The sequence below is a fragment of the Microcaecilia unicolor genome, chromosome 3 (assembly GCF_901765095.1).
Source record: "Microcaecilia unicolor chromosome 3, aMicUni1.1, whole genome shotgun sequence".
Lineage (NCBI taxonomy): Eukaryota > Metazoa > Chordata > Amphibia > Gymnophiona > Siphonopidae > Microcaecilia > Microcaecilia unicolor.
Window position 1 is genome coordinate 291,864,858 of NC_044033.1, and position 18,494 is coordinate 291,883,351.

General features: G+C 42.2%; 1 protein-coding gene across 1 annotated transcript in view; it reads left to right on the top strand.

Moving 5' to 3' along the window:
• The first annotated feature begins 207 nt into the window (after positions 1–207).
• AAAS (aladin WD repeat nucleoporin) overlaps positions 208–18,494 on the top strand; it is a 249,575-nt gene continuing 231,288 nt past the window's right edge. The window contains 3 exon segments of the mRNA XM_030198169.1: positions 208–252; positions 676–804; positions 1,481–1,608. Of these exon segments, the coding sequence (XP_030054029.1) occupies positions 682–804; positions 1,481–1,608 (251 nt within the window). The 5' untranslated portion in view covers positions 208–252; positions 676–681.

Here is an 18,494-nt window from a genome sequence, read left to right on the forward strand (position 1 = left end):
ACAATAAAGAACAACAACAACGTGGATGCAGTACCTCTTAAGTTTGTTTGCTTTGTTTTCAGTGTACGCAGAACGACGGCTGAGTGGGGAAGGGGAAACACAGACTAACCTAACAGACTTCAACTTTTTGACGTCATGCTGCCTCTTGTCTCAATCAAATCTCCTTGGTACGAACGCCGGGGAGGGGGTGGCACCGTGGGTGGGGCTCAGAGAGCCGGAAAGGGAGAGAATTTAGCTGACGCTGGGCGGGAGGTGAGTAAGTCCTGAAGAAATTAGGAATTATTGTAATGAAAAGCTTAATAAAATAAAAGCAAGATAAAATATTTGAAGGAGAACACAGGGTTTGCGGCACCGGGTGACTCCTAGTTGTTCGACTACAGTTGTTTATCATTCCCGACAATATGGAGTGAAGAACAGCGGGAGATACGAATCTTGGAATCACGAGCCTGGGGATAAAAATCAGATCTGGTTTAGTCCTGACCTGGTGTCGCCTAGTGCATTTGCTGCACCTTATCTCCCAACTCGAGATCAAAAGAAGATAAAGCTGAACCAGTTCTGCCGTGTGGTGTTTGTGTGTCCGACAGTAAACGGCCATCACAACCGTGTTCTTCTATTTTTTTTTAAATTCTTTTCCCCAGGATATTTTGTAATGCTGTCCTTATATTCCCCCTGTAGGAGAGGATGTGCACACTTAGCTTGTTTCGGGCTCCCCTGCCGGAAGGGGAAGTCACTCTTTATGAGTATAACAACGAGCTAGTGCCCGGTGCCAGTTATGAGAGCCCCCCGCCCAGCTTTCAGGCACAGGTAAGATGGACAATACACATTCAGCTCAGCTGTGCTGAAAAATTACATAATTGCCACCCAAATAAATGAATCGAACTTTAATGCTGCTGTCACAGGGTAAGAGTAACCGTTTGAAAGAGCCTTAGGCAAACATTTTCAACTTGCAAATAGGCATTGAGGTTCTGCCCAAGAATCTGGCAAAGGACACAGCAGGTTAAAAATGCTGTTTGCCTGTTTCTGCTTTGTTCAGTGGTTGGGGGAAGATTGATGTCTGCAGACAGTGATGACTGTGGTTTTCCCCCATCCTGCCTCTTTTTACCAGCAGTTTATTTGTTGCATTTGTATTCCACATTTTCCCACCTATTTGCAGGCTCGGTAATCCTTTAAATGGAGGGAGAAAACAAGTGTTTTTGTATCAAATGCTGAACCTAAATTTTTATTTATATATATATTTTTTTCCAAAAGTGTTTCATTTCTTTGCTTGTGTGGTGCTGAATTAATAATTGAGTCCTCACATTATAATGGTACTCATGTGAGGTAGAACATAATATTGATATGGTTGGTAGTAAAAGCTATAATGCTGAGTAATAGGAATCTTGTGCTCTTCTTTGCAAATGACAGTCATCAGTGGGTTGCAGAAAAGAGGGAGGTATATTTGCAACTGTTTGATTTTTGTTTAATATCTTTGTAACTTCAGTGCATTGATCTGCCAGTATTAATGCTCACCAAAGAGACACTCAAAACACCTGGACGCTTGGAGCACAGTAGCAAAGATGCCTTCATCTACCATCAGGAGGCAGTTTGGAAACGGTGCATCAATGCCTGGTGAGTCACAGAACATGCTTGAGGGATACTGCCTGAATCAGGTTTGTTGTTGCAGTGTTTCACTCTAATGTTTATTAAATATTCATCCCATAATATTCTGGCAATTCTATAGTTATCAGACATCCAGAGAGCATAAAATCAAATTTCAAGTTTATTGCACACTTACTATACCGTTCAGAAGAACTATCAGTGGTTTATAATCTCTTATCAAAAGTGGAAAAGAATAGAACTACAATAATAGAAAGAAAAACCAAGAAAAGCAAAGATCAATACTGCTGCACAAAGGACCACCCTCGCACCTCCACCAAGCAGTGATCAGACTCTTAGACCCCAGATGGTTGGCGAAACAGTTCTTAAGTTTAACCTTCAAAGTATCAAGAGATTGAGTCAAGCGTAGGTCTAAAGGAAGAGAGTTCCACAATGTGGGACCCTGCACACTAAATAGTTTATTAGTAAGCAGGGGAACCTGAAGCAGTCAGCTCTGAGAGGAACGAGGGGGCTGTAGGGCAACCAAAAACTAGACAAATAAAATGGATGTCCCAGAGAAAAGAACCTTAAATATTAACAGTAGCAACTTATATTACTTGTTATGAAATAGGAAGCCAGCGTTCATCCCTTAAATAAGGAGTAACATGCTCAAAACATCCAGTTCCTGTAAGTAGGCGCAACGCCACGTTCTGCACCAACTGCAGAGTATTACAATAATCTAATGTAGAAATGACTAAAGCATGCTCAAGTAGTGCTGAACCAGTGAATAAACGTCAAACAGAGTAAAGTTTCTTCAACAAAAAAGCTCTTCACAATGGCTGAAAGACAATGATCTATCCAAGATCACCCACCCCAACACTCATACCTTATCAACTATCTGCAGCACTCATCCTACCGTTTGCAGAGGTTGAGGTGGAAGGTTAGTTGCCATAGGACTAAAGAAAATAGTGCACTTACATATGTTCAAGTTAAGATTATGAGAGATTATCCAGTAAGAGATCTGATCTAATTTCTGATGCAGAAGAGCAAGAGGCGAGGCCAGAATTTAGCTATCATCTGCATATGCAAAAATTATCAGGCCTAGTTGTTCAATATAGGCTAGTAAGGGTGCCAGAAAAACATTACATAGAGGCTCATTTTCAAAGCACTTAGCCTCCCAAAGTTCCATAGAAACCTATGGAATTTAGCCTCCCAAAGTGCTTTGAAAATATGCCTCATAGTAACATAGTAAATGACTGCAGATAAAGATATGTACGGTCCATCCAGTCTGCCCAAGAAGATAAGCTCATTACATAAGTTATGAGGTGATACAACATATGTATACCTGATCTTGATTTGTCCATGCTATTTTCAGGGCATACACTATAGAAGTCTGTCCAGCATTGTCCTTGTACTAAAACTTGCCACACAGTCTGCCCTCTTCAACCAACTTCCCCAGCTGTATCAACCCCTCTGCTTCTCATCCTATACCTGGGATCCCTCTGACCCAGGGATCTGCTAATTTAATCAGCAATAACCTTACTTGGTGTTTATAATTTGAGTACCAATGACAGATTTTGGGCTGGATTTGCTAAGGGGTTTTCTTTTTTTTAGTAGAGGAAAGGTTTACTAAAGCAGTCCCTAAATTATTTGTATGTAATTATAAAAGATTTTTAATGTTCATATCTTTATTGTAAATTTTTAGCATAATACAAAATAAGTGAGCAAACCATATAAACTTGCACAATGCCAGTGTATACATGATGCAATATAGCATAGTTTTTAGAAGGGAGATTAGAGTTTGTGCCTTTTCCTGCTGTGTTTCAGAGCCCAACAGAACCAGCAGTACTTGCACAGACAAATTCTCTCAACTGGTATCGTAGGAACCCTGGACAGCTGGTAAAGTCTATTAACACAATAACAACTAGAAACAAAAAAAAAGAAAAGAGAACCAAAAGAAGCTTCTTGGGGTCAACACAGGTTTATTCTTTATCCAAAATTAGGACAAAAACTAAGAAATAGAATAGATACAGTATACAGAATCAGGACAGAAAGGAGAACATGTACAGAAATGGAATAACAGTGGAAAAGGTCAGGACTTTCTTTCAGTCACCCTGGCGTGGGGCCAAAAGAGAAGTTCGCTGACCGCCTTTCCTGCCTTACAGAAGAGTTTAAATAGGGTTTTCTTTCTCTTACAGTACAAAGGAGTAAGAGGGAGGGGAGGTTCTCTCCCCCCCCTATTAGCATCTTGTAAATACAGTCAGGATCTCCTGTGTTTATAGTGTCAACAAAGAAACACATAGCATATATTTGCATTTCCTTAGAAGATGCATTTGTTCTGTTGTCAGAATGTGACAAAATCTTTTTTCTGGTCATATTTACAGGTTCCCACAAAAGAATATATTGTCAGAACTTTTGATCTTTTGTCTTAGTATTTTCCCTATTCTAAAGAGAGGAGACAAGAGTTTAACTGCTTCCTTTAGAAGTGATATGTTTCTCACCTGATAGTTCAGTCCCTGTGTTTTGAAGACATAGAGGCATATTTTCAAAGCACTTAGCCTTCCAAAGTTCCATAGGTTTCTATTGAACTTTGGAAGGCTAAGTGCTTTGAAAATATGCCTGATAGATTCTCTTGTGTTCAAGGAAATACATAATAAAAAGCTACTGCTACCTGGCTCCAGAAGTCTGTTTCTCAAAGGGAGGTCTTTGGCTCTCCTTTGTGAGATACAGTATTTGATCTATTGTTCTAGGCAGAAAAAGAAGTCTTTTGCAAGTGTTGTTTTTCTCATGGTTACAGAAAAAATCATTCTCTTTTGCTTTGAAGTGCCCCCTTACAAAAGACATGAAAAAGAACTATGTGCCCAAATTCTCTGAGGCCTGTCCACACTTATGGGAGAGATCGTGGGCAGGCAGGTTTACAATTACCTGGCTGAGCAGGAGGAGGTGTGTAGTGAAATGCTTCAGCACTAGCTGTCCTCATGATCAGAAGGGGAGAAATCTTCATTTCTCCCTGTCTAAAAATGAAAAATTAATTCTGTGCATGGAATACTGGAGGCCTTCTTTATGCCTCCTCCAACATCTCCCCCCCCCCCCCCTGCAATAAATGTTACTGCCCCGTCGTACTTCAGTGACCAGGTGCAAAGGGGACCTTCAGGATGCAGAGCCCACGTCTGTCACTATTGAAAAAAATAGGCACTTCAAAGAGAGAGAGAAAAATGCAACTAGAAGGGAAAAATTAATTAAACACATGCAGAATGACTCAGTGTTTCAGGATCTGTAGTGAGTGTAGCAGTATAAGAACTTCTTGGAGCATAGTTTGTAGACATAAAAAGAATTCTAGGTGGGGTGCATACTTTTCGCAAGCAGGGAGTAATACATCCAAGCAAACAGCAAGATAGGATTACCATAACAATAATACATAACAGTCCAATAAAAAGAGATCTTAAATTGGAACCAAGAGGTGAAAGTATCCCAACCGGACATGTCTAATAGACCCTTGTAAGTGTCTGCATCTATGTTGGTGATAGTTAACATGTCCTGAACAGCATTGACTACAATCTCAGACTTAAAATTTCTACCACAGCCTGCAAGCACCTAATAGCTGCACATATTTAGCAGTACATTCAGGGTTCAAATGGCAGCCAGGCAGTGGGAGAAATTACATCATGGACTTGTTTAGACAATGGGGAAGTAGTGTTTACGTACTCTAGTGCAAGGGTAAGGGCTTCTTCCCTATTTTCATGGGAAAGTATAGCTGAAGGAATGTTCCTGCGCACTCTTGTAGGAAAAAGGATAGGGTTAACCTTGGTGTATGAAACAAAGGAGAGGAGGAGTGGCCTAGTGGTTAGGGTGGTGGACTTTGGTCCTGAGGAACTGAGTTCGATTCCCAGCACAGGTAGCTCCTTGTGACTCTGGGCAAGTCACTTAACCCTCCATTGCCTGCCGCATTGAGCCTGCCATGAGTGGGAAAGCGCGGGGTACAAATGTAACAAAAATTAAAATAAAATAAATAGCAAGTACTTTTCCATTTAGGAGGCAAGGCCTGGTAAGCCCAAGAACCACAAACCCAATAATGACCCACTAAAGCTTCCAGTCCGTCTGGGAAGGGAAAGTGGGTATCAGAACCTAGCCTGTGCATTATTTGCATAGACAGTGCAAGAGATGTGTGTTCATTCCAGAATTTACAGAATAAAGTGTAAGGACCATAGAAAGGTCAGGGGTTACCAGTACAGACATTGTGCATATTACAGGCTGCCAAGCAGGCAGTGAGGGGGTCTAGGTAACTGGAAAAATAAGGTAGAGTGATTAAGAGATGGCTGGGACTGCCATGTACCATTAGGGGGGGCCGGCGAGGGGAGGGGGCCTTGGAAAAACCCCATACTAGCCCGTTTTAACGGGCTCAACGGCTAGTGTGTATATTTATTTATTTATAGTACATTTCTACCCCACATTTTCCCACACACGCAGGCACAATGTGGCTTACATAGGAGAATTTAAAATGACAATGCAATAAGAGAAAATGGTAAGAGACAAGAATAGGCAAGGAAGGGGAAGGGGGCATAACAGATGCAGGCGTAAGAAAGTGGGACTATTGATCGGTAAGAGAGTGGGGGGAGTAGACCAGTCCAAATAGGTGGGTTTTCAGCAGCCTGTTGAACAGCTGGTGATCATTTTGCAGCTTTAAGCATTTCGGCAAACCATTCCAATTCTTGGCACAGGAGTATTGGAAGGACGAAGAGAAGATCTTCTTGTATCTAACACCTCTGCAATTTGGAAAGTGCAGGTTGAGATACGACCTCGAGGTGGCAACTGCATTCCTGGGAGGCAGGTCGATAAGGCGAAGCATATATTCCGGAGCCAACCCATATATGATTTTGTGAGTTAGGGAGCAGATTTTGAAAGAGAGACGTTCCCTCACAGGCAACCAACCAGTGGAGAAGGAAACGCAGAGATTGAGCATACTCTAAACGCGATTTACCCAGGATTAGTCTTGCCGCAGTGTTTTGTGCAGTCTGGAGGTTCTGCAAAAGGTATCCAAGGCAACCTGCATAAATCCCACTGCAGTAATCCAGGTGAGAGAGCACCAACCAATGAACAAGGTGAGAAACAGTTCTCTAGTTAGGCAGTATCTGACCTGCCGAAGCCTCCACATTGCATTGAACATTCTCTTAGTGACAGCTCGTACCTGGTCATCCAGAAGCAAATGCTTATTCAAGGTCACCCCAAGGAGCTTTAGACTGCTGGATAGAGGGAGAACATAGTCATTTATAGTGAGGGTATCAGTAGGGACTGAATAGTAAGGGGAGTGGAGAATTAGGCACTGCATTTTATCCTTATTCAACTTGAACCGGAACACCCTCGCCCAATGTTCCATTGTAGATATGCTTGTAGCAATCAGGTCCGAGATTTCGGCAACCGTGTCACGGAAAGGGATGGAAATGGTGACATCAGCAGCATAAATGTAAGGATTTAGGCCCAGGTTGCTGAGAGCGGTAGCAAGTGGGATCAGCATGATGTTAAACAGTGTAGGTGAGAGGGGCGAGCTCTGAGGCACCCCACAGGAGGCTCTCCAGGGAGCAGAAATGGTAGAGTTCTCTTTGACCTGGTAGGATCTGGACGACAGGAACCCCTTGATCCAGTGCAAAACAATGCCACTCACGCCGAACGAGTCAAAGAGGTGTAGAAGGAGTTCATGATCCACCATATCGAAGGCACTGGACAGGTCAAACTGCAGTAAAAGAACTTTTTTCCCAACCAACATCTGAAGTTTAAAATAAGACAGGAGAGTAACCAGTACTGTTTTGGTACTGTATTGGGGACGAAATCCGGACTGCGAGTGGTGAAGGATGTCATACTTCGTCAGATATTCATGTAGTTGAGTGTTGACTATACTCTCCACGACCTTGACCAACAGAGGTATTGAAGCTACAGGGCGGTAATTAGAGATTACATCAGGTTTGACCTTAGTGTTTTTCCTTATGGGCATGAGAAGTATGCGCCCATGGTCCGGTGGGAACAAGCCCTTTGATAGTAAATAATTGAGGTGGGTCGTCAAGCAACTACAAAGCAGCGTGGAGCACTTGTCAGCAAGTGATTGGGACAAGCATCCAGGCCACAGTGCTTGCTTGAGAACTTATGCAGGACTTTGGACACCATGGCAGTCGGGACAACACGAAAGGTGCTCCAAATGCGGTCGGCTGGGCACTGGTCAGTAGAAGGAACTGAAGAGCTGAGGAAGTCATCCACTGCAGATAGACAACCTGCTGAGGTAGACCTTAGAGTTATAATTTTATAATTGAAGTAAGTTGCTAACTGGTCAGCTTGGGGGTGATCTCCACTGGAAGATTCCTGCTTTCTAGTGTCTAGGAAGGAAGCAAGGAGTAGGTTCAATTTTCTGGGGTCTTTTCCCACAGACTCCAATTTTTTAGAGAAGTATGCACGTTTAGCTTGCTTGATTGCATACTTGTATGTACGGTGACAGGATTTCCAGGCGTCATGCGCCGCAACTGTTTTCCGTTTACGCCATGTTCTCTTTAGCCTCCTTGTCCTAGTTTTTAAGGTTTTTAGTTCTGTAGAGAACCATGGAGTGGAGCTGCGGTTGTAGGAAGCTTTAAGCTGCATAGGCGCAATGTGGTCAAGTACCTCTGTGCATTTGGCATCCCAGGTCTTGAGAAAGAGGGGAGAGTCAGTATGTTCGGGCCAGTTTGTGTTATATATACATGTCCAGAATTGTGCCGGGTTGATTGTTCCTCTTGAGGAATACGTGGTGACTTTACTAGGCTGGTGAGGTCTTGCGGTCGGCCAGTTTAGCGTGAATTGAAGTTTGAAATGGTCAGACCAGGGAGTTTCAAGCCATCGGATGTTGGATAAGTGAAAAGTAGAGTCAGCTTGGAATCTGAAGGAGAGGAGGTCTAGTGTGTGACCTTTAGTGTGAGTTCGGCCAATGGAAGGGCAGATTAGTCCCCATTGACAGAGGAAATCAAGGAATTGGGTTGTATCCGGCGAGTGTAAATTGTCTAGGTGGAGATTAAGGTCACCAAGTATGAGGATGTTCGAGCTGGACATACAGGTGTTGGAGATAAAGTCCAATAGGTCTACCTGGCTAGTGATCCAGTTAGATGGAGGCCTATAGAACAAAACACAGTTCAGATTCATCCAAGGAGATGTGTGATAAATGCAAGGGACGCAGATATAAGTTCTGAACAAGGAATGACTTGAAGAAATGAGCGGTGAATAATGGCTAGGCCACCACCTCTTTTATGGGTCCTTTCCCAATGAACAATTTTGAAGTTATCTGGGCAGAGCAGAGGTCAACAAAAATAAGATTGTTGGACACTCTGATCCAGGTTTCAGCGATGAATAGCAAGTCGATTTTCTCAGAAACAATCCAGTTGCGTATAATTTCCGGTTTGTTCATAACTGATCTTGCATTGGTGTATCCAATTTGGATGTGGTGGGACTGGGCAACTTGGTCCTGGACAAGCAGGATTAGGAAACGGTGTCTAGACTTAGTAGGACAGGACTCAGAAGAGTGTCGGCGTGGTAAAGAAGCAAGGTGGGAGAGGGAGCGTGTGAGACGACCAACAGAAATTTGTGGAGTCCTGTGGATTATTGGAATGTAATTTAAATTCTGCTCTTGAGCAGACAAAGTAAAGTGTATAAGAGTGAGTAAATAGAAAATCTGTAAGGAAGTATTTGAAAGCATGATTGTTACAGAGCAAAAGGAAAATAAAGCTAAATAAAACTGAGGCAGTGTAGGAAATTAGAACTACAGATAGGCTGAGCCTGGAGCGTCCTGGGGGGGGGGAAGCAAAGAGTTAACAGTTAGGATCTAGATAAGGGAAGCTCTAGCAGAGCAGGGGAAGGGAGATCAAGTTACAGGCTTAACCTACAGTGACCTATGCAGGGCTATTAGGTGAAGAGGTCTAAAGTTATATTTACCAGTACTTTTGATCCAGAACAAATATTTTTTTTTTTTTTTATATTGTTTATTTATACATTTTTCAATATCAACCAACTTCAATGTTCATAACATACAGAACCATTTTGTGTTGTAATAACTTTGCATATTGTACAGAAACATTGAAAATAAAGAGTATCTAACAGCGTCAGCTATTGTCTCTTAATAAACCATAAACTTATTTCCCCCCTTCCCTCCCCTTCCCCCCCAACCCTATGTCTGTGTGTGTATCGGAACTGTCGCTATATGCTTGGAGGCCCATGTGTTATACGAGTCCCATATCTTATGATATTGGGCGATTTGCCCAGTACGTATTGCTGTAAGCTTAGACATCAATTGAATGGACCTTAATTTATTTATAACCACGGACAGATCTGGTAAGTGTGATTGTTTCCACCATGCCGCCAGGACCATTTTTCCGGATGCAAACACCTGTGTAGCAAACCTGTGAATGTGGTTTTTGAATCCTGGCGGCTTGAGGTGTAGTAGACATGTATATGGTGTCATTGGGTATTGTGTCCCTGTTACCTGGTTAATAAAATCCCCTATCTTTCCCCAATATTTTTGTGCCTGATTACACGCCCACCATATGTGGTACATATCTCCTACCTCTCCGCATTGCCGCCAACACAAAGCTGAACCTGAACGATATATGGTTGCCAAGCGGCTGGGAGTGTAGTACCAACTATATAGAATCTTATGTCCGTTTTCGATTAATGAACTGGAAATTGATACTCTCAGGAGAGATTTAAAGGCCTGTGCCCATTGTTTAGGTTCAAGGGGTGCACCCATTGCCAATTCCCATTTTCTTGTGTAGTATTCTACTGGCTGGGACCAGGCAAGCAGGGCCTTATATATCCTTGAGATACAACCTCGTTCCCCTCCGCCCACCATCCCCTTTTCTAGCATTGTTTCAGCTAAGCTCAACTCCTCCCCTGCGTCCCGGCAGATAAAATCTCGTACCTGATAGTATTGAAACACTTGGAGAGGTGAGAGCCCATGTTCCCGGTGCAGTACCCGGAAAGAAGGAATCTGCCCCTCTTCGGACATTTGACCCAGTGTACATAATCCCATGACCTCCCACTCCTCGTACGTTTTATCAATTGCTCCCGGTCCAAACTGAGGTGTGAATCTAAGGAATGCATGTTTAAAGTACTTCCTCTCCGAGAAGAATTTCTCCCTAATCTTGTACCATGTATTCAGTGGCCATCGAATCAGGGGAGGACTGTCTTTTAGTACCCTTTTCAGTTGTTGCTTTTGTAGCCAAGGTATAGCCCTAAGTGGAAATGGTTCCAGCCAACTCTGTTCAATGCGTTCCCATATCTTTCCCTTATTTTGCATCCAGATCGCTAAGATTCTTAAATGGGCCGCCTGATAATATTCACGGAATGCTGGAACTCCCATCCCCCCCTTATCTTTTAATTGGCATAACACCTCCCTTCTAACCCGGGGTGGTCTCTTCCTCCAGATAAAGGAAAATATTTTTCTTTGCAGACCCCGAAAGAAATCTTCAGGAATATCAATTGGTAAGGCCATAAATAGATACAGAAGTTTTGGTAGAATCATCATTTTGATAGCGCTAATCCTTCCTACCCAAGATAATGTTAGGCCCTCCCATTTTTCCAACTCCCGAAACAGTTCTATTGCTTTTGGCGGGAAATTACTTTTGTAAATTTCCTCTATATTTCGAGGTATATTCACCCCCAAATATTTGACCTGTTTCTGTGCCCATCTGTATGGAAATTGGGCCTTCAGTTGATCTAATTGTGTATCTTTTATGTTTATGTCCAGTGCCTCTGATTTGTCAAAGTTTATTTTAAAGCCTGATACATCTCCGTAATTTTGTATTTCCTCGCCAATCAATGGAAAAGCTAATATGGGATCCTTGAGGAGCAGTAAAATGTCATCCGCAAACAGAAGTATTTTAGTTTCAATCCCCCCTCCTCGTAGACCTCGTATTCCGTCGTTTGCCCTGATTCTGGCTGCTAAGGGCTCCATAACCAGAGCAAACAGCAATGGTGACAGTGCACAGCCCTGTCTGGTGCCCCTGTGGAGAGAGAATGGTCGAGATATAATCCCATTAACGCGTACCCCTGCCCTCGGGTGTCTATATATAGTTTTTAGCCATTCCGCAAACCTCCCTTCAATACCCGCCTTCTTTAGTGCTGCAAAAAGAAAGGGCCAGCTAACACGATCAAAGGCCTTTTCGGCATCCAGGGAAAGTATACACATTGGGGAGTTTGTAAGCTGTGCCCCTTGAATTACCTGCAGAGTTCTCCTTATGTTATCAAAGGTTTGGCGGTTCTGCACAAAGCCTGCTTGGTCTTCATGTATTAGTGTGGGGAGATATTTCTGCAGTCTAGTGGCTAAAATCTTAGTAAATATCTTATAATCTACCCCTAGTAATGAGATAGGCCTGTACGAACTACATGCAAGAGGATCTTTGCCCGGTTTTGGAATTACTGTTATAGTCGCCAAGTTCCAGGTTGGTGGTAAGCCAGTGACCTCATTTATGGAGTTGAAAACTCTTGTTAAGATGGGTGCTAATATCTGTCCAAAGCACCTATAAAATTTGTTAGTGAACCCATCGGGCCCTGGTGCTTTATTAGGCACCAATCCTTTAATCGTCTGCTCTATCTCTTCCAATGTGATAGGACTGCCTAGAGCTTGGTCCGCTTCTGTTGGAAGCACTGGAAGTTCTATTTCCTCTAAGTAGTTGTCTACCTCCTCTGGGCTCTGTGTTTTTTCTGGTTTGTATAATTTTTTATAAAATCCCCTAAAGGCCTCTTCCAAAAAATTTTGATCAGAATGTATATTTCCCCCTTCATCTCGTAACCCTTCTACTCCAGTTCTTGTTATCTGTTGTTTTAATTTATGGGCTAGCAATTTGCTTGGCTTGTTACCAAATTCAAAGTGTATCTGGTGCACTCGCTGTAATTGCTCATTTATATCCGCTAATTCCAAATCATGCAACTGCGAACGCAGGTCATGTGCTTGCATCTTAAGGGCTGTGAGATCTGTGGGTTCTCCCTTTTGCAATAGTGCCTCAACCTCTGCCAATTGCTGGCGGATATTATTCTCCTGTGTACAGCGAGCTTTCCATACCCGTGATTTTAATGCTATAAGGTAGCCCCTAGTCACAGCCTTAAGGCTTTCCCATAGGGTGATTGGGGAAACTTCTCCATTATCATTAATAGATATATATTCTTTAAGAGATTGTTCTATTTGTGTTACATTATTTGCGTCCGATAGTAGTGCATCATCCATTCGCCAGGGAGGTCTCGATTTTCTGGGTCCTACTCCCCTAATGTGTAGAATGACCGGCGAGTGGTCTGACCAGGTATGTGGAATGATCTGTGGAGTTTCAGCTCGCCCTAGTAGGGAGGCATCCCCTAACCACATATCTATCCTAGAGGACGTATGGTGTACTGTTGAATAGAAGGTGTATGTACGTGCAGTAGGATTATCTTTACGCCAATAGTCTATTAATTGCCAGCGTGTAAGGAAATCCTGAAAATTTCGTCTATCCTGCTTAGCATAGTGTGTAGTAGTCGCTGAGTTATCTAAATTCGGGTTCAGTGTTAGATTAAAATCACCTCCCATTAGTAAGGCTCCTTCTATATTCCCACACAACATGAGGTCAAGCTCTGCAAAAAATTCCGAATGTTGCGTATTGGGCCCATATATGTTTACTAGTGTATAAGTCTGGCCTGCTAATTCAAAAATTATCAGTAAATATCGCCCTTGTTTATCTTTTATCACTTTTTTTATCCCCCAAGTTTTATTCCCTCGAAACATCACTAGCACCCCTTTGCTTTTCGTGTTATCCCTGCTGGACGCAAAGTAGATAATCGGGTATTGCCTATGTTTGCATAGTTTTTCATATTTTGTTTTCAGGTGAGTTTCCTGAATCAAGCCCACGTCTATTTGTAGTCTCACCATTTCCCGAAACAACAGCTGCCTTTTTCTGGGAATATTTAGCCCTTTGACATTCAGAGACATACATTTAAATTCCCCCATTCTCATAAAGTGTTACTATACTTCTCTTATTTCCCCTATTTGCTTGCTGGCCATTACTGCCCAATTGCTCCGTGATCTTTGTTATATATATCTGAGTCTCCCTTGCTATCACACAACACAAATCCCCCTCCCCCTCCCTCTTTTGATTAACCCCCTTCCCTTCCCCCCCAATGTCCCTAACAATTGTGTAATACCCCGTGGTATATCCGCGAGTGTCTACCTATGGAGGAAGTAGCCGCCCCGCTTCCCGTTTACCCCACAGAGTTCTCATGATTCCATACCTTACATTAACAGATTATCTGCAGCTTATGCATTAACAGTGAACTTGAGTCCATTTGAGTCTTGTTTAATTTCAGGTGACTCTTGTAGCCGATTGTTGGCGTTGTAGTCTTCTGGGCCCTTTCCCCACTCTTTGCCATCTTGGTGGTAAGGGTCTAGTGATATTCTTTTTCTCTTGACCCCCTGCTCTTCTCTCTTCCGGTTCTGGTGTTTCAGGGCAAATAGCTCTCGCCTCTTCAATAGATTTTATTTGATGCATGTTTCCATCTTTATAAAAAGCTAGTGCAAAGGGGTGCCTCCATCTATATTGAATTTTGAGTTCTCTTAAGTGCCTGGTAAATGGTTTCAGGTCACCCCTTCTTTTTAAAGTTGCTGCAGCCAGGTCCTGATAAATTTCGATAGCATAAGAGTCCCAGTGAAAGTCTGGCACCTGGCGGGCTCTTTTCAGCACCCGCTCTTTTAGTTTAAAGCTAGAAAAGCAGGCGATTATGTCCTTTGATTTATTGCTCCGATTGGCACCCAGTGCTCTATGTGCTCTTTCTAATTGTATGGTAGCGGCTTCTACCGTTTCTCCGTTGTCTGAGAGCAGTGCACTAACCAATTGTTGTACCACATGTTCGCAGTCTTGGTACGCGGGTACTTCTGGCAGGCCTCGAAACCTTAAATTGTTGCGTCGGCCCCGATTTTCTAGATCTTCTATTTTGTCCAAAAGTTGTTGCTGGGTCCCCTGAACCTCACCAAGTTGCTGGTCCATGCTTCCCATGGCTTCACTGTGAGTTTCCATCTGCGCTTCGATGTCCTCTAGGCGTGAGCCCAGCTCTCGTATCTCCCCTCTCAGATCCTCTTTGAGCGTCACCATCTCCGCCCGAAGTGCCTTCAGATCAGCGCTAATGTCCTGTAACCACGTTTCTAATTTTTGTGGGACCTTGTCGTCTATTGCTCGCTCGTTTTGGAGCTCTGATACGTTTCCCGCCGACTTTGTTTTCCCTCCATTCGCTAGCTCCGATGCCTTCCGCATCTCCGCCATTTTGTTTCGGGACGCCGCTGTTTTTGCTTTAAAAGCAAAACGGGAGAGATCCGCCACTTTGGGTTCTGATCCCAGATATATTCGCCGCTATGATTTCTCTTTAATTCTCTGGCTCTGTCTCGTGTCTCAAACAGCGCTATTTCTTCTGTTTTAGCTTAATTCCTCTGTGAGGCTGTGGGAGCTTAGCTCTTATGCGGCCATGCTGTTAGATGACGTCACTTCCTCCCCAGAACAAATATTTTAAAGCCTAATATCAGCAGACGTGAGAGTCGGATTGTAAAAAAGTAGAGGAGTCTGAGTCAAAGATTTGGTGTACCGATTCCGCAGCACTGTTTCTGACCTTTTGGTAAACTGGCTTAATTTTCTTTTGCCTCAGCTTGTTCTAATATGTTAGTTTGGCTGAGCATACTTGTTCCATTTCTTCCCTGCACTGCCTGGAAACTCTCATGCAGTCCCTAGTGCCAGAGATGTGTAGCAGTGGTTGCATGTGCTTTTATGAAATACCGAATTTGAAAGTACTCTGTAAATCCTGCTTAATAACATGAGTCATGATTATTTCAGAAGCAGGCCAGGACGGTGTACATTCTCTAGCATACTTTCTGAAAAATTATCTTATTAACCTTTGACCCTGCCCACGGAATGCTTCTGTTTATAGTGGAGCCTATGAGAGGGCTATAACAAGGTCCCCTCTGATAACCACCCAGTTCCAGAGAAGACCATAACATTCTTCCCTTTGATCCTTCCATAAGGAATATAATAATTTGGTGAGGCAATAGGGTTTCTGCCTCCTAACATTTACCCCAAGATACAGTGGACCAGCCATTCTCAAGATATGGGATGACAGGATAGGCAGAGTGAATCGGAGAAATTAGGGAGGACAGAGACTATGTTTCTGCAGAAATAAGAAGTCTTTATTACTTACCAATTATAGATGATAACCAATCAATCAGGTAATAAGACAAGGTAATCAGGCAAGGTAATCATTGTAATTAGACAATTAGGTAATTACAAATAGTTGCAAAGGCTTACGCTCTGTCGATCATCTCACCCCTCCGACCAGATACAATCACAGCAGTGCTTTATATACAGTGGATTGGGCATCAATCCCCCTCTCAACTTGCAATTCCAACTAAACTATGTGTTACATCAGTTAATTTCTGTGTCACTTTATTGTTTACATAGAATGGTACATACTATCTCAATGTTTATGAAACTCAGCATCTTAAAATAAGTCCAAGTTTTCTTTTACAGAGGATTATAAACGCCATCCCATCACATGGATTTCCCAGCACACAGGTCTTATCAGAGTACTATCTAACTCTCAGCACTCTTCTTTCTCAAACTGTATATTCATCCTTGTGTCCTTGCGAATGGTAGGACTAGTGGTACCGACTCTGCCAGGGGAGGGGGGAAGAGTGCTCCTTGCTGGGTCAGCACGACCTTGCAGTTCTCAGCAGAAAGCTTTCAGAAAATACAGTTCTGAGGTATTTTGAGTCTTTTTAGCCATGCAGGTTCGTACGTCATAAACGACCTGTCAGTAGTCAGAAAAGTGCACATCAATTCATTCCCCTCTTGATGCTTGAGAAATCATCACCTGTACAGATAATGATCGTAATTCCGCAGGGTGCCCATCCGATGTCCATTGATGAAGGGTACAACAGTTTGAAAAGGAAAGAACCCAAACTGAACCTGGGGGGCTGAAATAAGCTCTAACCGGTGAAACCCATGTAACAAATAAGTGGCTAAACCAGGAAAAAATGCTGAAGATAAATTTAAACATTACATTCAATTTCATAAAGACAAGATCCAAAATCAGTGAAACATTACAGAAATTCAACTCTGAATTAAGTGTGAAAATTGTAGCATGGATGACATGGGAGAGTATAGGAAAGAAATAGCAAAACGATAAGACAACAGAAGTAAGTGTTGTTTCTGATAATAGAAAGTCACAGTTGGTGCACAAAATTAGCAAAATATAAAAAAGCTAAAAAACATAATATTTCAACTAAAAGCAGTATAAGCAGAATAAATGTCTTCCTTAAAAAAGGAGGTGTACTTGCGTCACAGGTAGTAAAAGCACTAACAATAATAACAACAGTAATAAGGTCAACAGCAGAACCTTCAAGAAGGAAGTATATTTTGTTTTGTACTGAGAGCAGAAGTAAGAAGTTTGAGGACAAGTCAACGAGCATAGGGAATAATGCAACAGACAATTAAAGCAAAAACTAAAATGGCAACCAAAATGTAGGTGAAAATAGACACGAAAAAGGATTTTCAGTTATCAAAAATTGTATTCCACCAGGATGTCCAGCTAGTATCAACACCTGAATTGGTAGCTAATTTGTTGGCTTAAAGTGGAAAGGCCTTGCAATGCCTTCATAATAGAACCATAAGTGTCTTTTATTGGGAATATAAGTACAACAATGATTTCTGGCTTTAAATTGATCAAGTACCCCTCTTGGAACTCCTATAACATCTAAATAGTGTCATCAGGAGAGTTAGGAACGTCTCTTTTTGACATGAGATATCTGGTGAGGATAGGCAATTACAATGGGTATAACTAATTGAACAAGAGCACATATACCAGACCATTGGAATGGCAAAATGGGATATAAAATCTTGGTCCCACAATACCACTATACATCAGAACATGGGATAGAGAGGCTAGAGAAATTAAGCATTGGGAGGTCAGAAGGGTTAAAAGTATCAGAACAATCAGTAACATTTCCTAGAAAGCGAGAATGTGCCAGAGTAGTGTAGCGTCGCAAGGATATAGAAAAGATCAGATTGAAACGCACACCAAAAGAAGGGGGAAACAAGGAATGAAAAGCTAAAGGTGGATTCAAAGAATGAATAGACTTGCATGAAGTTGAAATAGGGCGTTCAGAAGTAAAAGACAATAGCATACACAAGCGAGTGCTATAATGTTGTTTGAAAATAATTGAGGTGTAGGACGGGGCCTTGTACACATGTAGCAGTTAAAACTCTTAAGGGAGTTTCTTCCCTTAACAGTGTAGTGCAGTCAATTTAACCATATAAAAAACTTAATATCCAGTCTCATGAAATATGGTATCCTGAACAGAATTAGCATTAAGAATTTTGAGATCATAGTGATGCGTGTGTGGTTTGGGTAACCAGGGTTCAAGGGTTATAGTAAACAAGATTATTGCCAATTTGGTCATCAGGACAGATGTATATGTGTTCAGTGACATATTTGCGTTCTTGAGCTAAGCTTGTGCATGTAAGGACATTAGGTGTTAACCTAGGACTGAGAATCATGTCAAGTTGCATCGGGAACTGATGAGTTGTTACTTTTTAACAAAGATAGAAAGGTGTTTTGAAAAGTAATGTTTAGAGAAGACATGATGTTATGATCCTAGAAAAATAGTATACATTAAGTTGAGGTAGAATGCAGTAACAAGAGAGGTACGGCACCTATGTAACCGTATATGCAAAAAGTTAAAAAATTTCAAGATATCTATTTCCAATTTTTCGGACGAAAAACCAGGGATGCCACCCACTATGAACAATATTGTAAGTAACATACCAAAAGAATACAGGTTCTCTGGTAGAGGGTCTGATTAATGGATGTGTGCCTTGCTCAATTTTAATTTGTCCACATCCTTGAAAAAT